Source organism: Hyperoodon ampullatus (genome assembly GCF_949752795.1).
Source record: "Hyperoodon ampullatus genome assembly, chromosome: 10".
Taxonomy (NCBI): Eukaryota; Metazoa; Chordata; class Mammalia; order Artiodactyla; family Ziphiidae; genus Hyperoodon; species Hyperoodon ampullatus.
Genome location: NC_136923.1, coordinates 7,399,991 through 7,420,118, shown reverse-complemented (window position 1 = coordinate 7,420,118; position 20,128 = coordinate 7,399,991). Strand labels below are relative to the sequence as shown.

General features: G+C 57.2%; 1 protein-coding gene across 9 annotated transcripts in view; it reads right to left on the bottom strand.

Annotated features, from left to right (window-relative positions):
* Positions 1-20,128, bottom strand: part of ATP2B2 (ATPase plasma membrane Ca2+ transporting 2) — a gene marked incomplete at both ends in the record, with an annotated part of 107,570 nt that overhangs the window by 10,538 nt on the left and 76,904 nt on the right. For 8 of the 9 annotated variants that reach the window (XM_079712369.1, XM_079712368.1, XM_079712370.1 and 5 more), the window contains 8 exons: positions 654-761; positions 911-1,122; positions 2,736-2,949; positions 5,027-5,218; positions 5,685-5,791; positions 9,462-9,549; positions 9,747-9,926; positions 19,082-19,316. In XM_079712369.1, the coding sequence (XP_079568495.1) occupies positions 654-761; positions 911-1,122; positions 2,736-2,949; positions 5,027-5,218; positions 5,685-5,791; positions 9,462-9,549; positions 9,747-9,926; positions 19,082-19,316 (1,336 nt within the window). The remainder of the gene's footprint in view (positions 1-653; positions 762-910; positions 1,123-2,735; positions 2,950-5,026; positions 5,219-5,684; positions 5,792-9,461; positions 9,550-9,746; positions 9,927-19,081; positions 19,317-20,128) is intronic. The other variant, XM_079712375.1, reaches the window with a different exon arrangement.

Sequence of the window (20,128 nt, the reverse complement as noted above, 5' to 3'; positions counted from 1 at the left end):
CCTGGTGGGAGAACGTTCTGGGGTCACGGCTAGAAGGGCCTCTAGAGAGGATCCAGCCCAGGGTTCCCCGAAGCTGGGGAGGGCCACAGATGGCTGCAGACACAGCACTGTGATGCAGCAGGGTTTGCCCCTCTTATGTTCCCTCTGAGCTCTCTGAAGGAGCCTCTGCTTGGTGTCACAGCACCTACTAATGCTCTTTACAACAAGCCGGCTTCGAGCTCTGAGCCTTGGCTGGCCATGGCATCTAGTTAGACTTTAATAACATCGTGCTTGTTACATTTTTTTTTGTTAGCTTCTGTTTATGACAAGTGATACTGATTTTCCAATCATATCTGTAATATGTTACCTTTTGAAATAAACTTCAGTTAGAAAAACAGATGTGATTAAAAGAGAGTATCAAGTAAATAACAGGATCCGCGGGGTGTATAGACAGAAGCAAAAATCACAGTGGCGATACCCAAATGACCAGCATTCGAGACCTGGGCCAACCCCCCATTGCTCCGGTCCCCAGAGACGGGGAGGCCCTTGCCCGGGGCCAGACAGCTAATCCATGGAGGAGCCATGACCCATTCCTGGGGCTCCTGGATTCCCCGTCCAGCACGCTTTCCCTTCCCCTGCTGAGAGGCCCCTCCTGCAGCTCCCCCAGCACTCACCTGGCCCCAGACGAGCTCTCCTAACCCGATGAATATGCACCACATCCACTGGTCCAGCTGCAGCGGAGAGCAGCTGAACGGTTTCCCACCAAACTGCACAATCACTATCTGGAGGTCACAGGGAGCAGAGAGAGAGACAGAGGGACAGGCCATCAGGGGCCAGCTCGGAGGTCTGGGCTCTCAGGGCACTGCTGAGGGGCCCCGGCTGCCCGCTGCCCTCTGCCCACCCCGGCCAGGTCAGGGTGGGGGCCTGGTACCTGGATGGTGAAGGTGCCCAGCACAATGGTGCAGAAGATGGGGTTCCGGAAGATGCCGTCGAAGACGTTGCGCTCGCCGTGGATCTTGCGGGCGTTGATCTCGTTGAAGAGCTGCATCATGACGAAGGTGTTGAAGATGATGGTGTAGTGCTCGGAGGGCGGCGAGTGCAGGGGTGCATTCCTCCCGCTGTCGATCTGGAACATCTTCTCGCCTGCCAAGCCGAGAGGGCGGGAGCCGGGCTGAGGGATGGAGCTGGGGGGACGCCTGGCCCTGCGTGGGGGCCTCTTCTGAGCAGCCGGGTGGGTCACCCAGATGCGGGAGGTGCTCTCTGGACACTGGGGGACAGGTGGGCCTGAGCTGTGGGGTGTAAGTGAAGGGGTAACAAAACCCTTTCTCCTCTAGGGGAGAAAGGCCTTGGGTGGACTTTCTTCCACTTTTTCTGCAGAAATCTGATAAAGGTGGGAGGCCAGCTGTGCTACAAGGCGACAGGGCTTATAAAAAGCAACCCCTGGTTGGCAAACTCATCCGGACTGGGAGGTCGTAGAGTGACCTCGGAATACCTGGCGGGAGACCACAGCTTTGGGTGCCCCCCAAAAGTCTTTCTGCTTGTAACTGAGCACGTCCTTGCTGAGACCTCTGGAAGCGCAAGGGGCTGTTACAGGAGAGACCAGTTCCTGCATGGAGGCTGGAGCTTCCAGGCCAGGCTGGCTCTGGACTCACCCAGGTGGCCTAATTCTCTGTCACAGGAGCTGCCACGTGGCGGTGTGTGGGGGACACAGCCCCGGGCTGCTGTGTGGACACCCACCCACGGCATGCCTGATGCCATCCTGCGTCCTTTTGCAAAGCTGCATGAGCTGGTGCTGGGAGGGCTTGTGGGGTTTTCTGAGTGTGAGGATCTAGCTGAGTCCAGGACCACCCAGAGCAGGCGCTCAAGTGGGGAAGCCAGCGAGTAAAGCAGGAGCCCACCACGCCCCCTCTCTCCCCAGCCTGACAGCTTTCTCCGAGGCTCTACTAATCCTGCATTCCCCAAACATCCTCCAAGGCTTTTCATGATCATCTTTGCAACCGCGCTGCCAACACAACGGAAGGGAACTGCACTTTGAGGAATGGGATCGTGCCCCATCCCCATCTGGGCTTTGAGGGCAAAGGCTCGTTGGCATTGAAAACCCAGCTCAGAGAGGCTCTGGGGACTCCAAGCTGGCCCCAACCTGCCGTGCGGCTGTGGGCCAGCTCCTGCCCGCCTCTTGGCCTCTCCAGGTGCCAGGGGTGGGCTTTGCCCGGATCATCTCTGAAGCACCCTGGAAGCCAGGCCAGTCTTAGAACCAGCTAGGGTGCCACCTCAGACCGGCTGCGTGCCCTTGGGCAAGTCACCTCCCCTCTCTGTGCTCGGTGCCCTCATTGTCATGGGGGTTGGTGGTAGAGGGTCCTAAATAGAAGTGTTGTGGAAACAGCTGGCGGGTAGGCAGGCATGCGGCTCTTTTCTGAGGATGGCGTGGTGGGGATCCTTCCAAGTGTGGGAGCAATGAGAGAAGGGGCTGGTCACTCCCCCTAGAGCTGCAGGCTCCTGTGGGGCTGGCGTGAGGCACCACCTTGCACTGTGTACACAGTGTCTGGAGCTGTCATCAGTGGAAAAATCCCTGGCTTTGGAGTCAGCCAGACCTGGGGCAGGGCCAGTCTCTATCCAAGATTTGCTGTGTGACCCTGAGCAACTAACGTCACCTCCCTAGGCCTCCATTACCTCACCAGCAAACAGGCAGGCAGCTGTGAATCCAGAGCACTGGGTCTGGGCCATGGCGTCCCCGGTGGGCAGGGTGGGGGACTCACCAACAAACAGCAGGGTGAAGATGAGGGTCAGCTGGTAGACGGCGTGGCCCAGGATGTTCTTCATCATGGTCCGCGAGATGAGGGGCTTGTTGCGGCCGTACGGCTTCCTCAGAAGCAGGGCCTCCGTGGGGGGCTCGGTGGCCAGCGCCAGCGAGGCGAACGTGTCCATGATGAGGTTCACCCATAGCATCTGCACGGCCTTCAGAGGGGAGTCCTGGGGACAGTGAGTGGACAGGGGGCTGTCATGGGGCGGCCGGCCCAGCTGCTGGCCCCAAGTGCCTGCGGTGGGGCTCCTTCCTGAGGCGTCAGCAGCTTCCCACCGGAGCCTTGAGGCTGGCTCTCCCCGTGGGTCTTCCTCAGCTGGCCCACCCCCTGGGCTCCAGAGCAGGCGTGGCGCAGGTGTGCTAGGCCTTCCCTGGGGAACAGCCTAGACCCGCCCACTTCAGACCTGTCTTCTCCCACAAGGAGAAAATTGAGCCCCAGGCCCGATGGCCACCAGTTCCACAGCCCAGCCCCCATAAATACAGCCACATCCCCGCCATCTTCCCTCCTCCTCCTCTCCAGCCCCCGTCTGGACGAGCCTCTCTTCCAGGCTAAGGTCACGACCCTCCCACAACCATCTCCCGCCCAGACCCCACCTCCTCTGCTTCCCGCTGCCTCTTTCCTCTCGACCACCAATGGCTCGGGCCTCTCCTATCCCACAAACAATGCCTGGGACCCTGTCCCTTTTTTACTACCACCCAATTTCTCTTTACCTCTTATGTTTACTTTAAGCAATTATTATGTGTGTCTGTGATGCCAAAAATAATGTATTTTCCTGGTAGAAAATTTGGGCAAGTGAGGACCAGAAGAAGCTAAAACTCATCAACATTCACCATTTACGGGTTCCCACTGTCCACATCCTGGTGTGGATCCCCACACTTCTCTCTGGCTGAGACAGGGATCACATATTCATACTGTCTGTGCACAGTCGTATCATGTGGTCTACACTGCCCGAGCACCTCCTCCAGGAAGCCCGCAGATCCTATACACCCAGCAGCCTGGACTGAGCTGGCTCCTGAGGCCCCTCTGCCTACACCTTACACACTCACTCACCTCCTAGATATTTATCACCGCCCCTCCTCCAGGCCACCTCTCCCGCCTCTGCCCGGGCTCAGTCACACTCCCCACTCCCCTCAGCTTCCTCCTGCCCATCAGCCTCCCCTATGCACCTTGGGGTCAGGGCCCCCATCTCCCCACCAAGGCCTTCACAACCCTGCCACCAACTCAATCCAAGACCTCAGGCAAACTGACGGTCCCCTTGGCACCTCAGTTTCCTCATCTGGCACCAGCAGGTCTCCAAGAAGCCCAGTGGGAGCGGCTGTACCATGGGAGTGTCCCTCAAGCCACCACTAGAGGGAGCCTCTTGTCCACAGAGCAGGAAACAAGGCCCTTATGAGCAGAAGGGACCCCCGCCTCCACCCTGCCCTAGGCACCCCCCAGGGCTCTCACTCTCAGGGCTGCCACGTGCACCCTCAAGGGCTCAGAGTACAACAGAGAGGACAGCATTCCCAGGGCCACACAGCTCTTCAGGGCAGTGCTGGCCTCTGTTGTGCTCTTATGGGCAGGAGCTTGCCTGCCCACCTGGTTCTGGGAGGGGCCAGGCCTCGGAACACCTGCCCTCTCCTGCCCCTGTTGGGGTGAGGGAGGAGGCTGCGGGAGCAACGTCAGGTGCCTGGCAGGCCCATCCTCTGAGGCTCGGTTTCTGCCTCTGTGAAATGGGGATCACCACAGTTCCCGCCTCGTGGGGTGGGTGAGGAAGCAGTGAGGCTGCAGGTGTTGGGGCCTGCCTGTCGGCTCCACGAGGCCCAGGAACCCAGGCACAGAGGCCTTTCCCAATGCACTCCATGCTGGGGTTGAGGCTCCCAGGGCCCTGCCAGCTCAGCGACCCCAGCTGGCTGCCTGTCCTGTCCCGGCCTCTCTCTGGCCCTTTATGCGGCCAGGGGTCCTGCCTTCCCTTGACGATCACCTCTCCTGCCTCTTGGAGCAAGGGCCAGGCCTGTGCCCGGGTCAGGCAGATGGGGAGGTGGGCCTGGCATCTCCACTTGCTGGGTGACCTTGGGCAAATTCTGCCACCTCTCTGAGCCTCATTTCCTGCACCCTGTGGGGCTGGAGCCTACGTGGGTGGGTCTGTGATGCAGTTCCTGGCCCCCAGCGTGCAGGTGTGACGGACGATCTGGGACACCCCGTGTGGGTGTCCGCCCTCCCCAGGCTTCGGCCTGCGCCACCCTGCCCGCCCCTGGAGGACCCACCTGCGTGATGCAGGCGCCCGTGAAGGCCACGATCACGGCCACCACGTTGACCGTCAGCTGGAACTGCAGGAACTTGGAAATGCTGTCGTAGACATTGCGGCCCCACATCACCGCCTTGACGATGCTGCTGAAGTTGTCGTCCGTCAGGATGATGTCCGAGGCCTCCTTGGCCACATCTGTGCCTGCAATACCCTGTGGGGATGGGGACAGGAGCCTGGGTGGGGTGACCGGAGAGGCCGGCAGCGCTGGCGACACTGTCCTCACCCCTACACCAGCCCCTGCACACACACACACCCCCCCGCACCGCCAGGCCGCACGAGGCGTGCACGAGTGTGCACACGCATGCACACCACAGCCCTGCTCCTCACAGACCCAGCCCTGAGGCCAACGGTCTGCCTTCAGGAAGGGGGGACCCTCCACTCCCTCCCCCTCCCTCCCCCAGACCCATCACTACAGGAAGCCCCCTCTACCCTTCCAGGGAGACCCGGAGGCCAGGCCGAGCCTCAAGAGCGCTGGGAGCATCAGGTGGACGGAGGGTGGGTGGAGTGTGCACTGGGGGTGCTGCACTCCCTGCCGGAGGCTGTGTGGTCCACGCCCCCCGAGCCCCCTGCCTGCGGGCTCCTGCCGGACGCTGCCCCGGGCCCCCGTGAGCTCCTACCATGGCGAAGCCCACGTCGGCCTTCTTGAGCGCGGGCCCGTCGTTGGTGCCGTCCCCCGTCACGGCCACCACCTGCCGCTGCTCCGTGTGCGTGCTGTCGATGATGCCTGTGGGTGGGATGAGCATGTACTGGGGGCCCTGGGACTCCCAGCGGGGCGGGGACAGCCTCCTCTCTGGCCCCTGCCCTGCCGCCCCCTCCCGTCGAGCTTTTTCCCCACACCTGCAGGGGACGTGGGGCCCCTGGGTCCGGGGCCGGCTGCGGTCCTCTGTGGTCTGGGCCTGTCGCCTCTCCAGCATCCTCTTTGCTTTCTGCAGCCTGTGGCCACAGTGGCAGCCGCCCTGGCCGGACGCACCTCCCCTCTGCCTATACCCCAGGGGCCCCTCTGTCCTCCTGGGGCACCAGGGTTTGGCCGGGGGGCCTACTATCTGCTCCCTCAGCACCTACTGCCTGGGGGTGGGGCGGGCGGTGTCAGTCACACCCGAGGAGGCCTGGGCTCTGCCATTTGCCAATGACTGCTCTGCAGACGTTCATTCTCAGTAAAATCTTCAGCAAATAACAGAGTGAACAGATGACACACGGCTCCTGTCACTGCTCTGGGGCCAGTAGAAAAGAAGGCGTGACAGAAGTCGTCACTGGGTGTGTGTGGAGTTTGCGGGGCCCCAAGCAGAGACATCCATGGCAGGACAGAAACTCGGGTGTCAACCTTGATACATCCCTGTCCCATTCCACACATCAGATGCATCACTGTGTCTGCGGGTCCTACAGTCCCGAAGCCCCACTGGGATCCTTACCCTCCTCTCTGCCCACCCCACATGCAGCACCTCCACTCCCCCCTCCCTAACGCCAGGCTCCCCTCCAATCTTCACAGCAGCCCCAGGGCCTTTCTCTCTGACACCTGAGTCTGAACCCGGCCCCCAGCACCAGCTGAGAGTCATGCTGTCACTGCCCTCGCCTCAGGATGACGTTCTCAGCTCTACCCACTGGGTCCTCCGTGGTCACCCCCACCCATTCTCTGATCTCTTCCCTCCCCCAGCCACCCCCAGCCTGTGCTTCTACCATGGGAACGGCTCTCCGTCCCATGCAGCTGGCCACCTGCCCGTCTTTGAACAGAATGTTCCCTGGGCCAGCCGTCCCCGTCACCCAGTCCCCCGGTCTCAGTCCGGATACTGCTTTCCCTGGGAAGCCTTTGTGACACTCTGAGGTCCCCCGCCCACACTAATCAGGTCACTGTAGCTCCCACACATGTGTCCTGCAATTGGCAAACCGCAGCAGCCTCTGGAAGGAGGGAATGAGTTCCCTGACCTGGGGCACTGTACCCCCAGACCCTGTCTCCCCCCAGCTCCCTGCAAGGGTCAAAGCTCCACCCTCTTCAAGGTCTGGCTTCAGGATGTGTGCACCGGAAGTCCTCCTGGCCGCTCCCCCAAGCTGCTCTGCTGCCCCGGATTATCCGATCTCTGTGCACTTGGCATTTGAGGCCTTCACCCCGCCGGTTCCCTGGGCCCGCCTGGGTGCTTCTCCGAGGCAAGGAGGGGGCCAGTTTTCCCCTGTGGCTCCCCAGGCTGGCCCAGCTCTCCTACGGCTCCCGACAGAGGGGGGAGCTGCAAGAGCCCCTTCCCCCAGACCTCCTTCCTCCACCACCAGTGCTGACACGCCCCGCAGTGCATGGTCCCCAGGGACCTCCCTGTGGCCGACTCCTATGGTTCCTGTCCTGTCTCTGGACCTCTCAGCAGCCATTCACACCGTGGACCACGCCTTCCCGCTCAGCAGGCCTCCTTCCTCGGCCTGCTTGTCCCCTGGCCCCTCTGGCTGCCTCTTCTTGGTGACAGACCCGCTGACAGGTCTGAGCCTCTGCTCACCGCTCAGGTGGGAGGTTCCTGGGTCCAGCGGCTCCTCTGCTTACCCCCGCTCGGCACACCCCACCTACGTCTTCCTCGGGGGCCAGCTCTCTCTCCTGAGCCCTGACTCCATGGACATCTCCACTTGGAGGATGTCAGAGGGCCTCCAGCTCGGCCTCCTAAAGCAAGTGCATTAGCTTCCCCTCAAATCGGTCCCTTCCTGTGCGACTCCTGACACCTAGCTGCCCCCTTGTAAACTATGCAGCAGGCTCTCAAGCAGGTATAGACTGAGCAATCCCGGACTCCCCTCCCCCCGATCCCTCCACCCAACCTGAACAATCGCCGGGCCCAGGCCCTTCCTGCCCACAAAGAGTTCTCAGACCCGTCCCCTTCCAGTGCCCCTGCACTGTCACCACCCCTGCCCAGGTGTCACCGCTCACAGCTGGACAATCCTGGTGGGCCCTGTGCTTCCAGGCCACTCTCCACACAGCAGCAGGGAGGGAGCTTTCTAAAACAACATTTACCCTTCAAGGCCCTCCCTCGGCTCCCCACCTGGGCTAACTGTGCAGGTCACCGCTTGGCGTTCAAGGCCCTACGTGATCTGATGCTGGCACCTCCTTCTCTGGCCTCCTCCTCTTGTCTCTCTCTCTCGCTTGAGGCTCCAGCCCAGCCAAGTGAACTTCTTTCAAGTCCTTGAAAGTGCCTGGAAATCTCTGCCTCTGGGCTTTCATAGTGTAGTTCCCTGTCCTGCCTGAAACACAGGCCCTTCCCCCTGGCCCCCCATCCCACCTTCCACAGCCTGCAATATGACACCCTCCCCAGCTCGAGTTAGAGGCCAGCAGAGGGCCCAGATCACCCTTCTCTTCCACCAGTGCAGCCTTTAGCTCTACGTAGGGAAACCACCTATTCAATGTCTGCTGGATAAAACCTGGACCACAAATTCCAAGACGGGAGGACCACGTCGGCCAAGACCTGGGCCTGGCAGTAAACATTTATGAAGAGAATGAGTGAATGAGTGAGTGCATGATTGAATAGGAAATGGGGATGGGTTGGGGGTGGTCTCCTGCTTGGGTATCTGTGGTTCTGGGGCTTTGTGTTTCTGTTCCAAGGCCAGATCTGCCTTCATTAATGTCTTTGGGCAGCACCCTTGGGAGAGGAATCCAAGATGCCCTAGGGATGACCTCAGCCAGAAACCTTCCCCCTACGGCCATTTTACAGATGGAAAAATTGAGCCCTGGGGCTGGGCACTTGCCCAAGGCCGCAGAGCAGGGCAGGGGCAGAGTCTGGATTTAAACCCAGGCCTATGGGACTCTGAAAGTGCCCAGCATCTGACCAGCTAGATGGGCTCAGCGAGGGGTGTGCCCTCTCCCTGGAGGGAGTCAGGGAGGAAGGACGCTGGGTTTTGGCTCATTTCTCAGATTGCTATTCCCAGGACAGCCCATTCCCGGCGTCCTGGTTACACATGTCAGATAGCATCCTTAGAGAACAGGCAGACCAAGGGTCTCAAACTCACAAGCTCTGGGGTCAGACTGAGAACATAAGTAAATGAAATGGGTGGAGTGTCAGACAACAGTGGTTAAGACGGCATCACATGGGAGGAAGCAGGCTCTGTATAAAGTCATTCAACTTGAACATTAAAAAAGACCCACCACCCAAATAAACTCGTCTGTGGGCCCCATTCAGCCCTCAGGCCATGAGTTTTGGCCCCTGGATAGGCAATCCCATTGCTGCCCATGGGAGGTGGGGCCCAGGTAGCAGATTCGCCACCTCCTTATTTCACTGTGGCCCTTAACAGGGGCCTCCCAGGGTGTCCCCAGGTGCGGGGAGCCCCAGGCAGGAGCCCCTTCCATCCTGGAAAGAAGCTGAAGGCGCCAGGACAGGAAGGCCCGGGGAGGCCTGGCGCCTGGGCCTCAGAGCTGCCCGTGCCCGCCCAAGTCTTACCTTTGACCAGGGTATGCTTGTCTGTCGGGGAGGAGCGAGCCAGCACCCGCAGCTTTGGCCAGATCTTGTCGATTCGCTCCTGCTCAATCTGGAGAGGGATGGGGGAGGGGCGGGTCGGTGGGGTCGGGGAGAGAAACTGAGGCCCAGAGAAGGGAGGGGACTTGCCTCGATCACTGGGCTCTGGGTGGCACACTGGCTGGCTGCCGGAGCTTCATGCATGCCCGTGCCTCCCAGCTCCCCATCCAAGTCCTGCCCTCTGAGGACCCTCTGCACTGGGCCACATACCTCCCCTTTCTCGTTGCGGATTCTCCGGTTGAACTCCTTGCCCTCAAGGCACAGGAAGTCCTCCCCAGGATGGATGATGCCACACTTGATGGCGATGGCCCGGGCTGTGTTGATATTGTCACCGGTGACCATGCGGACAGTGATGCCTGCTCGCTGGCACTTGCGGATGGCTTCCGGGACCTGGGTGGGAGGGCATGTGCCATGGAGTGGACATCATCTCGTGCAGGCCCTCCCTGCCCTCATGGATTCCAGAGTGAGCCCTGCTCACAGGTAACGCCACTGTGAGGGGCCTAGATGACCAGGAGGTACTGATGGCACACAGACCATCTCCTCCTTTCCTGTGCCCATGGCAGGCATTGTTAATCCATCATAGCACCCTCTGATGAAACCCTGATGTGGTCTCACAATTGTTTTCTGCACTGTCCCAGACAGCCACCACCTATCACCCGTGATACTGCATCCTAAGATGAAACCATTGGCTATCCTGACCTGGACAAGGACTTTGAGAAAGACCACAATAAACGTCCTCTTGGATATGGTCCCAGGCAAGAGTACAGAACAGTCCACTGCTGAACAAGATCTTGACCCTGCTTCATCTACATGCATATTTCCTGCAAACTCAACGATAAATATGTTTGTGTGTTTTCAGTTTTTTGCCAGGGGGGCGGGCAGGGGAAGGACATTGCATTTTAGGACAATTTATTTATATAATGTGACATTGGCTTAGAATAAATGCGAATGATTAGGCTTTGTGTAAAACATGACATCTCCTTGTGAGAGTAAGGGCTGCCTACTGCCCTCTTTGTAATAATAGACTGACATCTGGGCCATTTAGGCCAGAGCAGACCTAGCCAATCAGAAGCTGTCCACCCCCACCTTTGCAGGGCGCTGGATCTGCCCAGCAATTAGGATGCAAAAACCAGCCTGGAATCTTAAAAAAAAAAAAAGGTTCTGAAGAACCTAGGGGCAGGACAGGAATAAAGACACAGATGTAGAGAATGGACCTGAGGACACGGGGAGGGGGAAGGGTAAGCTGGGATGAAGTGAGAGAGTGGCATGGACATAGATACACTACCAAATGTAAAACAGATAGCTAGTGGGAAGCAGCCGCATAGCACAGGGAGATCGGCTCAGTGCTTTGTGACCACCTAGGGGGGTGGGATAGGGAGGGTGGGAGGGAGAGGCAAGAGGGAAGGGATATGGGGATATATGTATACGTACAGCTGATCCACTTTGTTATACAGCAGAAACTAACACACCATTGTAAAGCAATTATACTCCAATAAAGACGTTAAAACAAAACAAAACAAAACAAAAAACCAGCCTGGAGCTGCCATGGCCCTTCACACACACCACAGATCAACTGAACAAGTGATTCTGACCCAGTGACAAATAACAAAATAATAAGGCAATATTTGCTGTAAAACGTCCTTCAGTGGGAGAGGACATGTCAAGGGCAGAAAATCCAGTTGTACTGAAAGTACTTTAGAATCTCAGACCTGGTGGGAAGGGGGACCTGAATCCAACCCTCCTCTTCTACATCCTGGGGTCTGAGAACTCACTTCCACCCCGACCCTGACAAGTCACTGCTGAGGGAGTTTAAAGGTGTCATGGGCTGAATTGTGTCGTTTCCCCGCCCCCTCCCCTCCCCCACCCCAGAAAGCTCTGCACACCCAGTACCTCAGAACGTGACCTTCCTTGGAGACAGGCTCTTTATAGAGGTAATCAAGTTAAGATGAGGCCATTAGGGTGGGCCTGCATCCAATGTGACTGGTGTCCTCATAAAGAGGGGAAATCTGGACAGAAACACACACACAGGGAAGACATCATCATGGGAAGAGGAAGGCAGAGATCTGGGCGATGCTGCTACATGCTAGCCGTGCTGAAGACTGCCAGCATGTCACCGGAAGCGAGGGGAGAGGCCTGCGGCCGAGCCTCCCTCAAAGCCCTCAGAAGGAACCAACCCTGCCGACACCTTGATCTCAGACTTCCAACTTCCAGAACCAGGAGACAATGCAATTCTGCTGTTTGTGGTACTCTGTAATGGCAGCCCTAGCAAAGAGTACAAAGAGTTAGAACGCTGGTCCAAAACCTGACTGCGGACAACTTATGCCCACCGGTCCCTTTCTGCGCTCAGAATTTTAAGAACAAGAACTGACACTGAAAGTATCTTGCCTCTATCCACATCCCGTCCACACCACCATCTCAAGCACAGGTCACTGCCCAGCCCCTTCCCAGTCTCCCTGCCTCTGGCCTCGCCTCTTCCATCTTGCCCCTACCCTGACCACCAGCTACCTGCCCCAAGTTTAGCCTGTGTGCCGCTCCCTTTCTGGGCCTCCACCCCGCCGCTGGTAGAGAAAATCCCAACTCCTGAGCACGGCCATTCTGCGGTGGAGTGAGAAACAAATGCCGGGGACAGGCGGGGCCTAGGTCAAGGTTGGGGGAGGCCCCTCCAGCTCCCCGAGTTCTCTAACAGACCGGCTCTGTGGTGGCAGATAGCGATCTCCCTGCTGTTGAAGGGCTGGAGCCGGGCGAGCTGATCATGGGCCTCCTCTCAGTGTATTTCCAGAGTCTGGGGAGGAGCCTTCTGGTGCCCACTCAGGGCTTGGGGCCACGTGAGCAAGGCTTCTGCCTCGTGCCACGGCAGCTGCTCACATAACCAAACGTGACCTCTTTTTATAGAGCCGGAGGGAGTGGGGATGTGGAAGGTCCAAGATCCCGTTTACATAATTTATCGATGTCCCCACAATGGCTGTAACCTGGCTGCAGCCCCCTGCTGTCTCCTGCCCCGGGGGATAGGAAAGAGCCTTTGTTCTTTTGGGAACACACACCTCATCTGGCTCCTGCCCTGAAAGGAATAATTTAGGTTATGCTTGTTTAAAAGATGCTTGGAGTTGGAAGGGACTCTTGGGTCGTGACTCTGACCCTCTGCTCATTGCCTAGATCTCCTCCCAGGCATCCCTGACAGATGGTCAGAGAGCCTCTACTTACTTGCCTCTGTTGACAAGGTGCTCATCCCCTCTACGGTTGACTGCTCTAAGGTAGAACAAGTCTATTGTATCCTTTCACATAATCTGTTTTTAAAAAATTAATTTATTTTTGGCTGCGTTGGGCCTTCATTGCTGCGTTCAGGCTTTCTCTAGTTGTGGCAAGCAGGGGCTACTCTTCGTTGCAGTGCACGGGCTTCTCATTGTGGTGGTTTCTCTTGTTGCAGGGCACAGGCTCTAGGTGTGCAGGCTTCAGTAGTTGTGTCACGCGGGCTCAGGAGTTGTGGCATGTGGGCTCTAGAGCGCAGGCTCAGTAGCTGTGGCGCACGGGCTTAGTTGCTCCGCGGCATTGGGATCTTCCCGGACCAGGGCTCGAACCCATGTCCCCTGCATTGACAGGCGGATTCCTAACCACTGCACCACCAGGGAAGTCCCCCTTTCACATATTTGTTCTTTTTTCGGATAAGAGAGCAGTTACTTTGGGTCAGACCCATTCTCTTGTACAGAGACAGGGTCTTTGGTAAAGATGTGTACAAAGAGTTCTGGGAGCCCAGCGGAGCGCACTGTTACTTTAGAAGTGTGTGGGGAGGAGAAATCTGTGGGAGCTTCCCGGAGGAGGGGATACTTGATCTGCTTCTTTTCAGCCAGCACTAACTGAGGCTCTGATGCCTGGCATTGGGCCCATGCTGGGGCTGCAGAGATGACCAGTTCACTGTGGTCCTGGCTGCAGACAACTGTCCCATGAGGTACACAGAGAAAGGGAGGGCACTGCAGACAGTGCTGCGGGTGAGCTGAGTGGCTGAGGCCAAGGGAAGATGTGGGGTAGGGGTCGGTGGCCATGGAGCTGGAGAGGGGCTTCAGGTCCAAAGGTGTGGGAGTCAGGGCCTTGTTCCTTCAGGCCTGGGAGGTATATCAAGTTCTGAACTGGGAATAAGGTGATGGGTGCCATGTTTTAGGAAGACTTCTGTTTTCAAGACTGTCTCAAGAAGCTGAAATCTGCCTGCTTGGAATCCCCAACCTCCGGGCTTCCCCTGAACAAGCCAGACTGGGAAAAAAAGGAGGAGGCTAATTTTTATGGTCCCCACACTTTACTCTGTGCAGTGGAAGTGTCTCTGCCCTGTGGAGAGAGGGCTCAGGGGCCAAAAGGCTGGGCTGGGCTTTGCCCTGGGCTCCCACCTAAGCCTTGGTTTCCTCCTCTGTAAAATGGAGTGATAGCCTCCGCCCTTCACTGAGGCTGGAGAATTCTGTGACAGCAGCAAAGGTCACCAAGCTCAGGGCCAGCACATGTTGGTGACGTGTGGGTGGAGGAGGCTGGCAGGACGCTTGAACCCGGGCTCCCTTGTTTGCTCTTTCCGCTTCAGGGTGGGTACAGGGACACAGAGGAAGGATACAGATGCGGATGCGTGGGATGGGGGTGGAGCGGGCATCTAGAGCACTTGGAGGCACAGGTGTCTGGGGCGGTGGGATGGGCTGGGCTCCCCACCACGACCCTTGGATCAGGTATATTAGGGGCCTGTGACCTGCCTTGAAGATGTGGGGGGAGAATTCAGGACAGATCTGGAAACACCGGAGGAGCCTCCCCTGGCCACCACGAGTTACTCCACTTCCTTTATAGGCAATAGGCCCCTACCTGGACGTCCTTGCCGTGCTTCAGTCCTGTCTGGTTTTACACTCTCGTGTGCCGTGAATATATACTGCCCCTCACCCTTCGTTTCACTAGGCTGTGGGTCTGGAGGGCAGGGGCTGCCAGCCGCTCAGAACCCTCTCAGGGGCCTCGTGCAGGGTAGGTCCTTGGTCAATGTGGGTCACTGTGAAACACCTTTGTGCTTAAGTCCCTTGAAGCCTGACCCGGGTGAATGGATTTGGACGGGCACATGCAAACCCTCTACAGTTTAGCTCCAAGCTCCCTTCCCAGCCTTTTCTCTCATCAACCCAGCTAGGGTTTTCACTAGTCCCCAAACACGTAGCATCCCTTCCCACCTCTGTGCTTTTGCCTGTGCTGTCTCCTCTGCCTGGGATGCCCTCTCTCCCTGAATCTCTGTGTGTCACAAATCTTCCCCATCTTGCACATGAAATGCTCTGTGTTCAGGAAGCTATCCTTGGTCCCTCCAACCCAATGGGACACCTCCTGCGGCTGCTCAGCCCTTCCTTTTATCGCTTCACTCACTCATTTATGCAACAAACAGCTATGGAACATCTAACTGTTCCGGGCAGGGAGGATGCAGAGAGGATGAAGACCCAAGCCCCAGAGGCATCGATCTGGTTGAAATGTGCTTTCCCCATAGATAAAATAGCTGTAAAAAAAGACTCCTTCTTTTGCTAAAATTATCCTAGATATTTCTCACTGAGGAAAACCAGCCAGGAAATGGGTGCTTCCTGTTTTCATTAAATAAAGGCTTTTAAACATCTGTTGTTTGTGGTGACAGCAGTTGTCTGTGACTCCGAGGGTTCCAAACACCCCCGGATAACCCGGCAAATCCCAGGCCACTGCTCTCCTGATGGCTTCATCCTCACTGGCTTCCATCAGACTTGGAAAATGCATCACTGTAGCATCTTGGGGGAGGGGGGGTTTGCAAACCTGTTTTTATCTGTTCTGTCCTTTGTCTTCTCAAGGGGGGAAGGCACTATGGGCTTCTCCCCCTTGACAGACGGGGAAACTGAGGGAGGGAGGCCGAGTTTCTTTTCCTGCAGCAAATGAATCTGACCAGGCCCGTGGGACCCTAGAGGCGGTCTGGGTGGGGATTTTTTCTCTGGCCGGCCTCATGGCTGTCCTGGCAACATACACACACATGCTCACCAGAGGCAGAGACTCTCTCCAAAAGTCACCCGAGAAACTGGTGACTGTGGCTGCCTCGGAGGTGGGCACTGGGGTCTGGGGGTAGCATGGGGGGCTACTTCACCCTGTTTGTGCTATCGAACCTTTTGAATTTGGCTCCATACATCACCTAGCCTAAAATAAACAAACAAATCAAAAACCATGCCTGCCTGTCTCCTGAGGCTCTGCGTCCACCCCCACGCCACGGGAGATGCTGAGTCAACAGGTCAGAGCTTTAATACTTTCTTTTTTTTTTTTTTTCCCTGTGCCACGCAGCATGTGGGGATCTTAGTTCCCTGACCAGGGATAGAACCCATGCCCCCTGCAGTGGAAGCCCGGGGTCCTAACCACTGGACTGCCAGGGAAGTCCCTGAGCTTTCATACTTTCAGGTAGCATCACCAGTAACTCCACTGTACCCCTCACTTGTTGACGTCCAACTTTCTTATTGTTCAGATGGAAAAACTGAGGCCCAGGGCAGCGATACCCAGAGGTCTTCTGTGAAGGAGCGGCAGGGGCGGGATGAGAACCCATGTCCCTAGACTGCCGTGTCCTTCCAGTAAGTCCCTGCCCTCCAACACAGTTACAGCTTCCAAATCCACATCCCGGGGTGAGCCCAGGGGAGAGAGAAGGTCACCCACAGGGATGTGGTGACGGAGGGAAGCAAAGAAAGGCATGAGAGTAAGCCTCCCAGGCAGCTGGCTCAGAACCTTAGAGCTGGATGGGACCTGAGGGGCCCCCCAGGCCAACCACCCATTTTACAGATGAGGGGACTGAGGCACAGAGAGGAGAAATGGCTTGTTAGTGGCAGAGTTGGGGTTGGATCCAGGCCCCCTTTCTCCGACATAGGCTGAACGTGGTGGACAGCACCCCCTCCCAGAGTCTGTGCCTGAAGCTAGCTTCTCTGGATGATCTTGGTGGCAACAGAAAATGTCAGGGAACCAGCTCAGCCCTCTCAGGCCCTCTCTCTCCTCTCCTCACCCTCCTGACTCACAGCCACTTGCCCTCTCGTTTATGTGGCCACCAGGAGAAGGCCCCAGGCAGGAAGGTAGAAAACTTGTTCTAACCTGGATTTGGTGAGCCACTTACAGCGAGACTGTGGGCACCTCACTGTCCCTGTTTGGGCCTCTGTGTTTTCTTCTGCAAATTGGGAGTGTGGGAAGGAGTTTGGAATAGATCAGCAGTTCAGACCTTGAGTCATGCCCCTCTAGTGGATTTTGAAATCAGTTTCGTGGGTGGTGACCAGAGTTTAAAAAATGAAAAGAAGAAATAGAAGAGAATAGAAAGTACTTCTGTGCATCACTTTACTTTGTGAGAGTCGTATTTTGGTTAAGTGTGTGTGTTTGCTGAGTCCTGACATAAAATACATTTCTTATCATTGGGGTCAGGGCCAAAAAAGTGTGTGTCCGATGCCACTTTCCATACCTCCCTCGCCCCGGGTGATGAGGCAGGGGCTTGGGCGTGGAGCTGGAGGGGGGTCTGGGGACAGGAAGGATGGGGGAGCCACAGGCCAGCCTTGTACACTGCGCATCTCAGTCGCCTGTAAGGAGATAACACATCACAGCAAAGCCCAAGCCCATTAGCAGCTGGTAATGAGCGGGCGTCCCACAGGGAGACTGGTAAGTGGCTGTGTGTCCAGGGAGAGGTGCAGGCTACAGGCAAACGCATATGGGCTCCGGTGCCAAGCACCGGGGGCATTAATTGCCTTTGCTGTTTTAGGCTGGGGGTGGGAGTGAGGAGGCGCGCGTGTGTGTGTGTGTGCATGTGTGTAGAATACTATTATTGTTCCTAGTCTTCAGATGAGGAAATGGAGGCTCAGACAGGTTATGTAACTGGCCCAAGGTCACGCAGCTCGTAATGCCAAGGGACTCAAAATCGCAGGTCTATCTGATGCCCGAACTCACACTTTTGACCCCTCTCCCTGCTGCCTAAATGTGAAAGTCCACGTCTGTGACCTTCAAGTTTCACTTAGTCTTTGGAATGCAGAGTCTTAGAACAGCGGGGCCAGGAGCTTGGAGGGCATCTTGCCTGCTCCCTTTCACTTGAAAGAAGGGGACATGGAGGCTCCAGAAGGAGCAGGAAACAGCCAGAGGCCCCAGAGGATGGTGTCAGGGTAAGCGGGGGACACTGAAGTTGCCCTTGGTGGACGAAGGCGGCCCTGAGACAGGCTGGGACCTGGGACCGTTCGCTGCAGTGCTTGCACCTGGACAGACGTCTCCTCGAGCAAGACATACAAAGAAACTATAAGCGACCAAAAATAACCGCGTGCATGTCCCATTGGGGCAAATTATCGACAACAAGATACAAAAAAGACCAAAAGAACCCAACTGCCACTTCCCAAGAGTTGAGAGCAAAAGCAGGGTACTGGGCATGCCCCCTGCACACAGCACCACCAAAGGGGTGGGCAGACCACCTAAGCTCCCCCTTCGGCTCGACCCCTGGACACACCCCTACCGTCACCCCATAGAAGGAACCAAGAGCAAAGGAACCTGTTCCTTGTTCTCACTCCCCCCTGCCGCAGCAGGAGCCCCAATAAAGCCTTGCCTGAATTTCTTGTATGGCCTCCTATCAATTTCTATTGATTAAGGAGGCCAAGAATGTTGGTCAGAAACAGTCCCAAGGGGCAGCATCACCAAATCCCACTGCCAAGGCCAATCTGGGCCCAGCAGCATTAGTCCTCAAGGAAGAGGAGGCCAGCCCCTCCTGTGCCTTGCCTCCCGGGCTCCCAGGGTGAGCGAGTTCGCTCTGCCTGCCCACAGCAGCATTTCGGAGATTCGAGGCAGCTCTCTCCTCTTCCCACACCCTCTTCCCAGCCTGGACAGCTCGACCGACCACGCACGTCCCATCCTTCCCCAACCCTGAAAATTCCCGGCACTGAATTCTTGGCCTTCCCCCCAGATGCAGATTCAGCTAAAGGAGACTGAAGACCCACTGTCATCTGAGCACCCCAGTAGGTGCACATATTACATCACTTTTCTCGATCTTTACGGGGAGGGGGTGCTGTCACCCCCCCTCCCTTCTGCTTGAGAATTTGACCTTTGGTTAACTTTCCAGCTCTGTTCCCCTGGAAACCTGATAGAGGCAGACTGCCCGCTGCGCCACTAGGGAAAACTAACTGGTAAACTTGGTCTGGATGGGGAGAACTCTAAGTGCTGATGGGGATGCCCACATTTGGGGTCTTCTTGAGTGTGGTAACCTTTGTTATTGGGTGTCTCCTTTGCAGGGACCCTGGAATCTGGGCCTATGGATTTGTGACAGGAGATCCTGGCTCCTCTGAGGCTTCTAGGGCAGGGCAGCCTTCACGGTACAGCAACGCTGGCTGGCAGGCTGTGGGTTGCACCCCATGTCCCAAGCAGATAAGTGTGGCTATGCTGGCCTTAAGAGTCTGAATGTTCAGGAGTAGGTACAGAGAAGACCCCGTGGGCCTTGCAGGGAAACTGAGGCTTAGAGGGGTGAGGCGACGTACGCCGGGTCACCCAGCAGGCTGGACGCCCAGCTTCACCCCCTTCCCCGAGCTCCACGGCGGGGCACCTGCCTCGGGCCGCACGGGGTCCTCGATGCCCACCACGCAGATGCAGGTGAGGTCGTTGAGGATGTCATTCTCGTTGTCCCAGTCGGGCTCGGGGCTGCTGGGTAAGTCGCGGTAAGCCACGCAGATGGTACGGAGCCCGTCGCAGGCCATGGGCTCAATCACCTTTTTCACCATCTCGTCCCGGTCGCGGGGCCGGAAGACCCGGGGCTCACCCGCCCCGTTGAGGATTTTGCAGCACCTGGGGGAGGTGGGAGGGGGCTGGGTAAGGTCCAGCCAAGGGCCCAAAGACCCTCCCTCCAACGGGCTGGGAGCTCACCCCCACCTCCCCAGTGACGTCCCACCGGCCGCGGTTGGTCATCCAGGGCTCGTCCAGACCATCTCCCATAATGCTTCAGGGGTGGTCCTGGCCCCTGGGCCCCAGGCAGGGATGAAATCAGGACCAGCCAAAAAGAAATCAGGCGGCCTTGTTGTAATATCTGCCCCAGGCCATTTCAGCAAGAGCAGATCTACTTTGCTCTGTTTCATCTTCACAAGATTTCATCTGAAAAAAATAGTTCCACAGCGAAAATGGTATTCAGAGGGCACGAAACCTGTCCTAGTAGAGGTTCCTGACCCTGTCTGCGCATCAGGATGGCTTGGGAAAGCCCTGAAAAAACACCCCCCTGCGGGCCCCACGCCAGAGGTTCCAATTCAGTGTGTTGGGGGCGAGTCCAGGAATCAGTGTTTTTTTTAAAAAGCTCCCTGGGGCGATTCTAATGTGTGACCAGGGTTGAGTCCGCCTCAAGGTACAAATGGGTAAACTGGGGCCCAGAGAGGGGGGCCTGACTTGCTTAGTTCTCCAGGCTTACTTCTGGCACCTGGAGTCAGAGGAGACCGGCTCACAGTGAAAACTCATGCTGTCTACCAACTCCAGCTCAGGGAAGTGACATGAGCGGGCTCTGACGGTGATAAAATGGGAAGAACTTCCTGATGAGCCAGTGACTTAGGGAGGAGAAGAGGGAGGACCCCCTGCAGAAATGCTTAAGAGGAAATAGTAGCAAAAGCCCTGGG